The sequence below is a fragment of the Callorhinus ursinus genome, unplaced genomic scaffold, assembly GCF_003265705.2.
Source record: "Callorhinus ursinus isolate GAN/ISIS: 27379988/994484 unplaced genomic scaffold, GSC_fseal_2.0 scaffold4, whole genome shotgun sequence".
Classification (NCBI taxonomy): domain Eukaryota; kingdom Metazoa; phylum Chordata; class Mammalia; order Carnivora; family Otariidae; genus Callorhinus; species Callorhinus ursinus.
The window spans coordinates 152,420,501-152,433,698 of record NW_027397066.1 but is presented as its reverse complement, the minus strand read 5'-3'; the positions used below and the strand labels follow the sequence as shown (position 1 = coordinate 152,433,698).

Genomic DNA, 13,198 nt, shown 5'->3' with positions numbered 1-13,198 from the left:
TCTGGTCCCCGCAGGCGGTCCCCACTCACAGAGCAGGCTCAGGATTTACACTCTGGTTTTCCAAGGCGATCTGGTGAAGAGTGTGTTAGCCATGATGACGCCAGCACTTTTGTCCATCTGGCAATTATATTTCTTATTTTAAATGAGTAACACAGCATTCTACCTGACCCACCAGTCGTTTGTCCATGTAGACCTGATCACCTCGGGGGTTGCACATCTGGAAGGTGGTAATCCAGCCCATGTGCATTCGCTAAGCAATGTCACCCAGAGAGGATGACAGGTGGTCACCAGCTGGTCCCTGCCAGACACACTTTTATCCTACCTGTCACCTGCCCCTTTCGATCAGTGACCTCAAAGTATCAGTGCAGGCATGGAAAGGTGACTTAATTTTTCTGCCCAATATTACAATGCTTCATGAGGTTTGTATATACACTCGAATAGATTCTTTTGGTTTTATCGTCTTCAAATCTACCCTTGAAATTGCAGTCACAAGAGCTCTCTGAAATGCAAATTTGACCATGTCATTCTCCTGCTATAAAGTAGTCAATGATTTCCCATTGCCCATAGATAATTTTTCTTAAATGATTTTATTTATTTGAGAGAGAGAGAGAAATGTCAAGCAGGGGGAGGGGCAGAGGGAGAGTACAGCACGAGGGGAAGCACACCTCCCCCGGCCAAGCACGGAGCCCAACATGGGCCGGGTCCCAGGCCCCCAAGATTGTGACCCAAGTGGAAGTCAGATGCTCAACCGACCGGGCCACCCAGGTGCCCCCATAGATCATGTTTTTTTAGAAAGGAATGGGAAAGAAAAGAAAATACAAATAGGTCCTACTCAGTGTATTTCCATGTCTTGACCAGTCCCTCCTTCAAATACTTTAGATTCATTCATTCTACAATTATAATCACTTGCAATATTTTAATCAGATCCAGTGAAATCTCAGTATCACAAGTGTGCATTCAACTTTGCTTCTTGAATACAAATCTCAGTATGCCACTCACCAGGCTCTGTACCCTTAGACGAGGCGCTTTACCTGAGTCTCACTTTCCTCAGTGTCGGAGTATCTAGCGTCACCCTCTCTGTGCTGTCCAACGTGGTGGCCACCAGCCCTACGTAACTACTGAGCACCTGAAGTGCAGCTAGCATGACTGAGCAAGTGAACTTTTAATTTTACTTAATTTTAATGAACGTGTAAATTTAAGAATTAAAGTGCCTTTAAGTATGTTTGGAACACCTTGGGCACAGGGATCTATTGTTTCAACTTTGTGACTCCAAATACAGATCCAGGATTTCCGACAAAAATTCAGCATCCAAATTGAGATGTGCTAGAAGTGTAAACTACACACCTGGTTTCAAAAACTTTACAGGAAAAAAAAAGGAAATATCTCAGTAATTTTTTTATATTGAATACAGACTGAAATGACAACATTATGACTATACTAAGTAAATTGTATTACTAAAATTAATTTGACCTATTTCTTTTTACTTTTTTAAATGTGCCTACCAGAAAATTTAAAATGTCGCGTGTGGCTCACATATTTCTATTGGATAGCGCTGATCTAACTCAGCACCACTGCTGAGCTAATGCATGTAAAGTGCCTGGCACACAGTAAGCACTCAGCACATTTGTAAAATCCCATGCTCGGGCGCCTGGTTGGTTCAGTCGTTAAGCGTCTGCCTTCGGCTCAGGTCATGATCCCAGGGTCCTGGGATTGAGTCCCACATCGGGCTCCCTGCTCGGCGGGAAGCCTGCTTCTCCCTCTCCCACTGCCCCTGCTTGTGTTCCCTCTCTCGCTGTGTCTCTCTCTGTCAAATAAATAAAATCTTTAAAAAAATAAAATAAAATAAAATAAAATAAAATAAAACCCCATGCTCTTCCTAGTCACTGGAATGTTTGGTGTCTTCCAAGATACCTCTAGCTTGGTTTACTATATAAACCCAGTTTTAAACAATCAACCATTATATCTGATGTAAAATATAAATCGAAAGATTCTCCTTGTGTTTATCAGCCCCAAAGCCATTCAAGGATATGATATTAATTCCATTTTCTTTCAAATAAAGAACCTTAGATATTATTAATTTACTCATTTACAAACATGTACCAGGCGCCTGCTATATTTCAAAGACTGTACCAGGAACTGGGAATACAGTGTGAGCAAAACCACACATAGAGTTCCTATGCTCCTCAGAAATAGGCACTCGGGGTCTAATATCTGATATTCCTATTTAACTAATTATAAACAACTAAAAGGTCCATTTCTTCAATCAATAAGTAAACTATTTTATCCGTGGGTAAAAGTGAGTAAGACCATCAAAACAGACTTATTTCACTGTATTATTTATATATGTGTTAATTCAACTTATTTGAGGTAGTACATACAGAAAATTTCAAATACTAGTACTTCTGGAGTTGTCAGAAAAGATAGTTTCTTATTTTTATAGAATCTAGTTTACTTTTTAAACTTCCACATGATAATTGTTAACACTTACTTAAATATTTACGTGAAAAAAAACAACTTATGGGGCGCCTGGGTGGCTCAGTTGGTTAAGCGTATGCCTTTGGTCATGATCCTGGGGTCCTGAGATGGAGCCCCACATTGGGCTCCCTGCTCGGTGGGGAGTCTGCTTCTCTTTCTCCCTCTGCACCCCCCCCCACGCTCATGCTCTCTCCCTTGCTCCCTTTCTCAAGTAAATTAATAAAATCTTTTAAAAAACGTTTTTTAATTTTTATTTTATTTTTAATATTTTATTTATTTATTTGAGAGAGTGGGGAGGGAGAAGCAGACTCCCCATGGAGCAGGAAGCCCAACTCGGGGCTCGCTCTCAGGACCTCAAGATCATGATCTAAGCCAAAGGCAGGTGCTTAACTGAGTGAGCCACCCAGGTGGCCCAAAAAACTTATGTTTTTTTTTTAAAGGATGTAATTTCACTTCATTCGAAATAATGGTTATTAGTTTTTCAAGGTTATTAAAAGACAAAATATTTGTTAATCTTAAAAATTTTAGGAGCACCTGAGTGACTCAATCCAACCCTTGGTTTCGGCTGAGGTCATGATCTCAGGGTCCTGAGATCGAGCCCCAAGTCGGGCTCCATGCTGAGCATGAATCTGCTTGGGATTCTCTCTCTCCCTCTCCCCACCCTCCCCCCACTTGCGCACTCTCTCTTAAAAAAAATTTTTTTTTTAATAGGGTCTGGGTCATCTGGGTGGCTCAGTCAGTTGCACATCTGCCTTCAGTTTGGATCATGATCCCGGCGTCCTGGGATCAAGCCCTGCATTAAGCTCCCTGCTCCACGGGAAGCCTGCTTCTCCCTCTCCCTTTGCCTGCTGCTCCCCCTGCTTATGATCTCTCTCTGTCAAACAGATGGATAAAATCTTTAAAAATAAATAGAATAGGGGCACCTGGGTCAGTTAAGCATCTGCCTTCGGCACAGGTCATGATGCCAGGGTCCTGGGATCGAGACCTGCATCGGGCTCCCTGCTCCGCAGGAAGCCTGCTTCTCCCTCTCCTCCTGCTTGTGATCTCTCTCGCTATCTCTCTCAAATAAATAAATAAATAAAATCTTAAGAAAAATAAATAAATAGAATAAAATAAGATAAAAAGGGTCTAAATTTAGACTGTCACCTGTTTGGTATATCAGGTAAGCTAAGAATGGTTTTTACATTTTCAAATTGCTAAAATAAAAATACTTTGTGACATGAGAAAATGATATGAAATTCAAATTTGGGGGGTTATAAGTAAAATTTTCTTAAAACATATCCAGACTCACTTATTATAAGGCCTGCAAATCCTAAAATAATACTATATGGATCTTAACAAAAAAAGTTGGCCAATCTCTGGTCTAGAGACTCATACAAAAGTATACAATGACAATTTCTGAAAAATGACTGGCAGACTAAGGTCTCTTCAATCAACTTCTGTACTGCCTCAGAAACTCTCATTTTCACTATTTTTCAGATCAACTACCATGCCTGATTGTGAAGACAACCTTGTCAACTCTGTATCTGTCAATATAGTATCCATACATTTCTGGGGCAAAGAGAGATGGCAAAACATTATGATTTTGGAAAACTAACAGTAGTAAAAGTGCCTAAGAATTCATTCCTAAAGCAACTGAATGGAAATCATTTGCCTTGAGTTAAAAAAAAATTTTTTTTGAAGTCTGTACTCCAGAAACCCTGTGCAAACTTGCCTTTGTTAACTCAGGAACAAGTGAATGTAGCATAACATATCCAGATATATTTATTATGTGTGCTACTTACTAAATTACAGGGGGGAAATGCTCATATCCATTATTCTTTAAAGAACCTGAACAATTAGGGAACATTGAAGACTAGAAGACAAGACATAAACCCTTTTTTCTTATTTTGGTTAGTTATGGTGATGAGCCCTTGGTGATGAAAACACAAGGATAAGCATTTATATGTTCACTTTACCAAGGGAGTCCAAGCCTGAGCAGCCCTACAACAGCATCTTTGCGCACAAGGGAAGAACAAGTAGTTGGTTTGTTTTTTCCCATTTTATATATGGAAGGATCACTGACATGAAAAGATGGAATCGCTGACCACACAGGCATCTTTTCAATCAGCATCCGAGATGTGCAGGGTGCTGTGCTCTCCCCTCAAGGCTTTGTCCTTCCTCCACAGTGGAAGCAATGTTGAAAATGGAGAAAAATATCCCTGTGGTTGACGAGACGGTCCTAAGCAAAGTGCAGGCCACTGAAAAAGGACAGGCCGTACAACAAAGACAGGCCAGAAATGTGACTGTGCTTTTGATGGCGGAAATTAAATCTGAATATTAACTCTTTTTAATTCTCCAGATGAACCAACAACGCCATTTGGAGTCCCAAAGTTTGAAGGACATAAATAGCTTCATCTGAACACAAACTTCTAGATACATGAAAAAAGCTATTATGCTAAATTAATTCAATCTAGCTAATTAGAGAGCAGGAAGTTCTTTCAATTATTTTATGTGCTGTCTGAGAAACACACTTGAATATGCGTACAGATTTCATTAATTGCAGTTCATTATTTTCCAGATTAGTTACTAACTCGCATCAGAAGGTCAAAGACAGCAATTCTGTCAGCTGCCACCTCTTTCAGTGCAGTACCTTTGCATTTCTGGAACTCAGAAATTGATTACAAACAAAAACAAATCTCCATAAAAATGAGAAACATAAATCTTTATGAATATCTTCAAACCAAAACATTCTGTAGAATATAAGAATCTTCATTTTTAAATCTTCAGAATAAACTGCTAACTTCTACCCTACAAGGAAAGATCCACAGAGATCTTTCCAAATATTGAAATAGAATGCCAAAAAATAACAGCAGCTTATCTGAAAACCTGCTGACTCCAAAGAACAAGTTAATAAACATTAATCTTTTCGTTAGAGTTTCACCACGGTTATACGTTTGCATCTCTCCATGAGGGAGGGTATCGAACACTCTTCTTTGAAAATGTCAAGGACACACTGATTAAAAGTACTTTTCTGAGAATAATCCTTCCTTCACTACACAACTTCTGCCTCTCTTCCACCTAACAGTGAAAACACAGCAATGACCAGTAGGAACAGGACATATCCCATTCCTCAGTTCTTAACCTGGACTATTTTTATATTCTCAAAATCTTATTTTCTGAAAACAGAAGTGACAAAAATTCCACGGTGTTCTTTTTTCCTAAGAGAGCACCCCGCTATCTCTAAATCATCCTACTTATTCACAGCTGCTACCATTCCCTTTGTTAATTTCATCTCTGTCATTCTCTGCGCCTTCCACCCCCCGCCTTAGCGAGCTGCCCTTATACCGTTCTCCCCGCCTTGGTGCTGCCATCCCCTGAATGCTTATACAGTCAGCTCTCTTAGTCATTGTTTGGTCAAGCTATAAATAACTCCTCTAATCCTTCCTCATAAATCATTTCTGACGTTATCCCCTGAAATAAATCCAATTGGTCAATGGATTTCCCGTAGTAACATACCCAGAACCAAGTGCAGTAATCTAAGTGTGGTCTAATTAACACCAAGGGTGGCGTTCAGGTGAGTCCGTGGGGGTTTCTTCAATATTGTGACTACTTCAGAGAAGGACTTTAAGCCTCCAAACTAAACTGGGACAGAAATATAAAAAAGGAAGAACTTTTAATATCTTTCATCATAGTTTGGTGGGAAATGGAGAGAGAAATAGCTTTACAAATGATAAAAAGATTAAGTTGGGGCGGGGTAGAAAGAAAGAAAATGTGCTATCACACATGGTCTATTTGGTTACCACGTACTGTTTCTGTTGATCCTCAAACCATTTGGGGGTTTTTGGTTTTTTGTGCTGTTACACATTATATGTCTTCAGCAAGGTTACTATCTATTATCTCTAAGTCTTATGCAATATTAATATCATATTTATTCTTTCCTATACTGTAGAATTGATCCAGATTCCTTTTAGGCATATGCAGTGATTCCTATTTTTTTCTGGGTTCTCTCTTTGATGTTATTCTATAACAGTTTTTTAGTCTGGTATTGATTATTTAATGACTATTTATACAGGCCATTGAAATGAGTGCACTAACAAAGCACCAGCAGCAAACAAAACATAGAATCAAAATAGAGAGCAAGCTTCACAGTACTTGTGCACTTCTTTACGCTACTGGTTAAGTCATACCATTAGATACCTCACCCAGAGCTACGGCGAAGCCAGGCAGTGAACAGAGTGGTCTAGGAACGCTGGTCAGCATGAATCTGTTTAAGGCTTACAAGATTGGATACACAAAGAAAGGCCACAGACAGGGTGTCCCTTTATTTCCATAATGTATCAAACAAAGTCTCCCATGAGCTCGTTGGTAGAAAGAGCAAGAAATGTGGACTGGGGGGGCAGTTACTGAACATGCAGAGCTGAAACGCTGATTTGTCACCCTGTGACTTGAGGAGTGATCTTGAGTTGCCTATGACAGGGTCCTCTCTCAGGCCCTCTAATGTTCAATATTTTGTTTATGACTCAAGTACAGAGAGACTATGCCCTTAAGAAGTTTGCAGATGATAGCTAAAACACATGTATTTTTTTACATAATTACTCAAGAAATATCTTGACATTCTAGGAGCATTAAAACAAAACTAAGATGAAAAATTTTAGAAATCAAGCTAAAGTTCCTTATTTAAGTATTTTTACACATCAGTTAGACAACATAATAATAAAAGAGAAGAAATGCATTGCCAAGAGTGTAAACAAATAAACAAGCAAATAAACAAGCAAACACAAAAGGGAATGCTAACTGACCAGAGGCACAACAAGCTAATACTGGCCTTTAAAAAAAAGTCCAATCATATGCTACTTTGGTAGAAGTACGTCATTTAGAAGAGGGAGAGGATAATTGTACCATTTTCAAGCACGGGCTTAAAAATACTTCTGGGCTCCCCACTCGAAGCAAGACCTGGGCAAGACAACTGAAGAATGATGAAGCACTCATTATCTGAGATACAGTGTGCTAAATCTATAGCTGTTAAGTCTGGAGAAAACCTCCTCTTCCCCTCCCTCTAACTCCTGGGTAAGAGCAGAGGAAACTCTGAGGCAAAGACTGGTTGGAAATAAACTGATCTTTTTCCTGGAGGACTTGGAGGTTCCATAAGGAGGGGCAGGGCAAATCATTAAAAAAAGTAAGATCCTCAACTTTAGGTATCAAATCTGATTTCCAAGTGAATCAGATGGCATTATAGTAAAGACTACTATTTTAAAAAAATTGGGGGGGGGGCGCCTGGGTGGTTCAGTCGTTAAGCGTCTGCCTTCGGCTCAGGTCATGATCCCAGGGTCCTGGGATCGAGTCCCACATCGGGCTCCCTGCTCCTCGGGAAGCCTGCTTCTCCCTCTCCCACTCCCCCTGCTTGTGTTCCTGCTCTCGCTATCTCTCTCTGTCAAATAAATACAATCTTTAAAAAAAAAAAATAAATAAAATAAAATAAAATAAAATAAAATAAAAAAATTGAGGGCAGGGCACCTGGGTGGCTCAGTCGTTCAGCATCTGCCTTCGGCTCAGGTCATGATCCCAGGGTCCTGGGATCGAGCCCCACATTGGGCTCCCTGCTTCGCGGGAAGCCTGCCTCTCCCCCTTCCACTCCCCCTGCTTGTGTTCCCTCTCTCGCTGTGTCTCTCTCTATCAAATAAATAAATAAAATCTTAAAAAATAAATAAATAAATAAAAATTTAAAAGTTGGGGGTACTAAAAAAAAAAACCTAACGAATACAGCATTGTTCTTATTGCTGTTATTCTGAAATCCCATTGGCATTACAGTGCTCCTATGAAACACCATTCAGATGGCAACAACTTAAAGCATATTTAAAGTGGCCCTAGTAAGGGAACCTCTAGTTGACAATGTCATTTAAAATTATAATTTACTGCTCTTAAAGCTTTACCAGAGATAGTCAATAAAAATGAGATGAACACAAGAGTCTTTGACCAACTAAATCCTAATGATAAGCTTAAGTTGTCCCCCCATTTAGGAATAGTTCTTTAGTGGAACTTGCATCAATCTAGGAAAGAAAGTTCATAATTATGTCTTGATATCGCAAGTCCCCACTCAGATCTGATTCTCTCACCTGTAAACTATAAACACAGTGTTTTATACCACTGGGTGACACTGATAACAGAAAAACTACCTAATAGTATAATCTGAATATATGTCAATGGTCAACCAATACACATTTCGTATCAGCTATGCCCCTGCCCTCAAGGATTACATTCTAGAGAGGAGCTAATCAATAAACATATAAACACAACAATAACATCCAATGAAAAGATTAAAAAAATATGGGAATAGTATTGATGTGGTGGAAGCTGTTGTTTTAATTTAATTGGTTAAGGCCACTCTATACGCAAACGGTACTTCCTTAGACTGGCCTATCTTGACCATTCTAAATAGCAGACCACTCTACTAGAGACCTGGGTAGCCATGCAAAGACTTTATAAAAGAGTATTCCAAGTAGAAGGAAAGCAAATGCAAAAAATTCTTGACACCAAAATGAACTTCATGTGTTCGTGAGATAAGAATGAAAGAGGGGTGCCTGGGTGGCTCAGTCAAGTTGAGCGTTTGCCTTCGGCTCAGGTCATGATCCCAGAATCCTGGAATCAAGAGCAAGTGTCCCGCATCAGGCTCCCCCCGCTCAGTGGGGAGCCTGCCTCTCCTTCTCCCTCTGCCCCTCCCTGCCCCCTCCTAGTGTGCTCTCTCACGATCTCTCTCAAATAAGGAAGGAAGGAACTAAGGAAGGAAGGAAGGAAAAGGCCAACATGGCTTCGTATGGTGAACGAAGATGAAATAAAAGGCATAAAGATTAAAGGTCAGGGGTCCAGATCATATAGGACACTGTAAGGCACAGTAAGGAATTTAGATTTTATTCAATGAGAAGCAGTGAGGATTTCAAGCCATGAACTAAAGTAAGACTCTGGAAGGTCACTTTGGCTACTTCATGAATAAAAGACTTTCATGAGGCAAAAAGTGTCAGACAGACCTGTATGTAGGCTGCTGTAATCATCTGGGCAAGAGACCAGGGTGGCAAGAATGAATGATGAGAAATGTAGATGACCAGGAGTCACCAGATTATAAGTAGTACCTATGAAATCTTACTGGTGGACTCTTTGTGAGGTATGAGCAACTGGGTGGATATTTGTGCTACATGCTGAGATGGGCATGTATTATTTTAAAATATTTTATTTATTTATTTGAGAGAGAGAGACAGAGAGACAGAGAGAGCACAAGCAGGGGGAGGGGCAAAGGGAAAGGAAGAAGCAGACTCCCTGCTGAGCAGGGAGCCGGATGCGGGACTAGATCCCAGGACTCTGAGATCATGATCTGAGCTGAAGGCAGATGCCTAACTGACTGAGCCACCCAGGCGCCTGATGGGCATGTATTTTTAAGTATTTTGTGTGTTGGGGGTAAACAGACTTATGAGCAGTAATGTTCTGGACTGGTAAAATGTGAATGCCTAATTGATTTACAAGTAGAAAAGCTTAATGGGCATTTAGCTCCATGAGGCCAGAGCTCAGGGGCAAAGTCTGGGCTAGAGATAGAAATATGAACATTGTCAATGCAGAAATAGTTAAAACCATGGAACCGAATGAGATGACCCATGGAGAGAAGGCCCAGGATGGAGCTCTGGGGCACCTGAATGTTAGCAACCTGATGGAATAAACAGTCCCAGAAAAGGCAACTGAGAAAGACTGAGCGGTCAGCAGGAGAGAAACCATGCAAATGTCGCCACACTGAAGCCTAGAGATGAAAGTGTTTGAAGTATGATGTCAAGTCAGAAGAGGACCCTGGAATGGGTATGCAGGCAAGATGCAGTTCCCTGGTGACCTTCAGGGAAGGCCCTTCGGTGGAGTAGGGGTTTCACAAACCAACTGGACCATTTAGCTCCACCACTGGGCATCTTCATTAAGACAAGCTTTGTATTTATATTTTCATTTATTCATGAAATATGAACTATCTGGGGCCACTTTCTCCAAAATGCTCAAAAGAAGTAAACCGAATGGGCAAATATTGTACAAAAGATCTTCAAAATATCGCAAGATCGCCTTTCTTAAACTGGACATTACAAAAGGCAGTTATCTGCCATCACTACATTTCTTTCAAACACATGATTATTCCTCTCATATTCAGAAGAACCAGTCATTTACCAGCAAAACAGTAAAAACAATTTATTGTAGCAGGTGATCTGACTGGCCATATCAGAAACTCAAAGTAGTTTTTAAAAACTAACTCTAACTATAGCAGTCTGATTCAGTAACTTCTAATGCCATGCCAATTTCCTTTAACTTCTAGAACTCTGTCTTCACCAAATAGTGACTGAAAAAGGGTGGTTATCCAACTATACGTTTTGATAAAATCACCTTGGGTGCTTATCAACACAGGTTGTAAAGGCACCCCCAGATGGGGTCTGGGTTAGGAGGTCAGGCTGTTTTTGTTGTTTTTAAAGTTACCTTCTTAAAAAGCTACCATGGAAACTCTGACAGAGAGTCCATGCGTCATACATGACAAAATAATGACGTGTAAGTTTAGGACAGAATAACATATGCAACAGCAAATCCTTGGAAAAATCATTTTTGCCTAGGCCCTGACCAAGTATTAGACTTCCTATTTCTTGTAGCTCTCGTGGTCCTAGATTCTTTGGTAACTGCCAAGCACCCCTTATGTGCTTAAATTTAGTTCAAACATCCAAAATTGTGATCTTTATTTTTTTCATACAGTATGTGTCCATGTCTGCTTAAGTACATGCTTATACAACGCTAGATTTAAAATATTATATATCTGTAGAGCAGCCTTACAAAACTAATACCACCACCCTTGAATATGCATTCATAAACTCAGAAAATCTTTTAAATAGTTAAGGTCTCGGACAAGGACTCACCTGCATTTCTGCAACTTGAATGTTTTCAGTGAATGTGGATAAGCTGATGTCAAAAGACCTATTTCAACAACTGAACTTGCACTGTATGTGTTTTTTAAGGAGTATAAATAAATCCTCATTTATCATTTTCTGCTGAATTCACACCTACATAAGGCTGGAAATTACATTTCCAAGAGGCTTCCCATTCACCAGTGCATATAAGCAGTTTCCTGATTATGTGGAAAACCCTTTAAGATTTTCTCTAAAAACTTATTTGAAGGCTGGGCAGAGAGTTTCAAGAAAAGGGGGAAATAAAACAAGTGATCACATTTAATATTTTAAATGAAGGAACAGATAAACCACAGCAGAGGAAAAAGCGGTGGAGAGGGAAGGACAGTGATGATATAAAATTGTTTGAAATAAGAAATGAAATCAAGAATTAAAAATAGAATTACATTTTCTGTTTGGCAATACACAAACAACGCTAAGTGCACTTCATAAATTTTACTATTGTTGCTCTAAGTAATATTACCATAAATCACATTAGCAGTGTACTCGGCATTTTTTAAAAGCAAAAAGGATTGAGACCGTCAATAAGTTTCAACAGCTCTGTTACCTCTGAAGAGGGTGGAGGAGAAATGATCACAAGCTTTTAGTGGGCCTAAAAGCCCACTTCCAAGGCCCCCCCCCCCACCCCTGCTACCCCCCTCCCTCCAGTGTCAGTGCAACACAGCATCATTCTGCCAGATATTAGAAACTGTTCACTGTTGCTTTCCTGATGCTCTTACCTGATGTGCGAGGGGAGAAGGCTGTTTGCCTCTTTTCTCATCGCGGACAGGGAAAAGAGACTTCAAGAGCTTTGGCATCTGTGGCACAAAGGATTTTACTGGATTCAAGTATGAGGCCGCAAGGCTACTAAGTCCTGTCAACAATATTGAAAGGAAAAGAGATCAAATGGAAACAACAATGTAGACATTTTTCTCTCCCATAAATTTGCCAAATTTCATTTGTAGTGAATCTAATAATATAAATTCTTAAAAAGTACCCTTAAAAAATGTTAGAAAAACATAGTATTATCATAGCTGCCCTCAAACACAATGTTGTTTCCTTTTTCCAATTAAATAACAGCAATTAGGGTATTTCTAAAACATTCCAATAGCCAATGTTCCTATTAGTATCAGAGGGTAATCCAACCCCAGTCCTCGTCACTAATGGGTTCACATACTAACTTCTGTCTTAAAATAAGATAGGGTTTTTCATTTTTAAATCACATAGCTAATGACACACATGTATAGCTCTCTATCTAGACTTTAAACTCTTTGAAGTTAGGGACTATGTCTTCTACAACTTTAGTTTTTCATATCTACTTAGTGAATAAGGATGATGAAATGGGCCTTTTAGAAAAAGGGTGATGTTTGGGTTGTTTTCACAAGAAAGGAATTGATGCCCTGAACCAACCTGTTCTAAATTACCAAAGGCTGGGATCAGACATGCAGACAATGCCTATGACATAAGATTTCTTTCCTTTTAGTGAATAAATCTAAATTTCTAGGGAAATGTAATCTAACTCATAAATGATAAAACACTGTATCCACATAACACTTTAAAAAGAATAAGCAAGTCAACCTGAGAATTTGTGTGTGGTATTGCCTGAACAGAAACACACAACCACCCGCGTGCCTCTGCCCCACACTGACCCCTGAAATGACTCCAAGTTCATCGGTAATACAGTTGGTACATGGACCCACACAGTTCCAAGGCTTGTACATTTTACATAAAGTAGTATAATATTAACTCTAAGTATACTGTGAAAAGGTAAGGATTTTTATAATCATGAGAGCAAT

The 13,198-nt window shown here is 39.7% G+C and overlaps 1 protein-coding gene across 1 annotated transcript in view; it reads right to left on the bottom strand.

The window, feature by feature from the left end:
• KIF13B (kinesin family member 13B) overlaps positions 1–13,198 on the bottom strand; it is a 197,595-nt gene that overhangs the window by 17,054 nt on the left and 167,343 nt on the right. Inside the window, exon 37 of the mRNA XM_073892528.1 lies at positions 12,143–12,276. Coding sequence (XP_073748629.1) covers positions 12,143–12,276 — 134 coding nt within the window. The remainder of the gene's footprint in view (positions 1–12,142; positions 12,277–13,198) is intronic.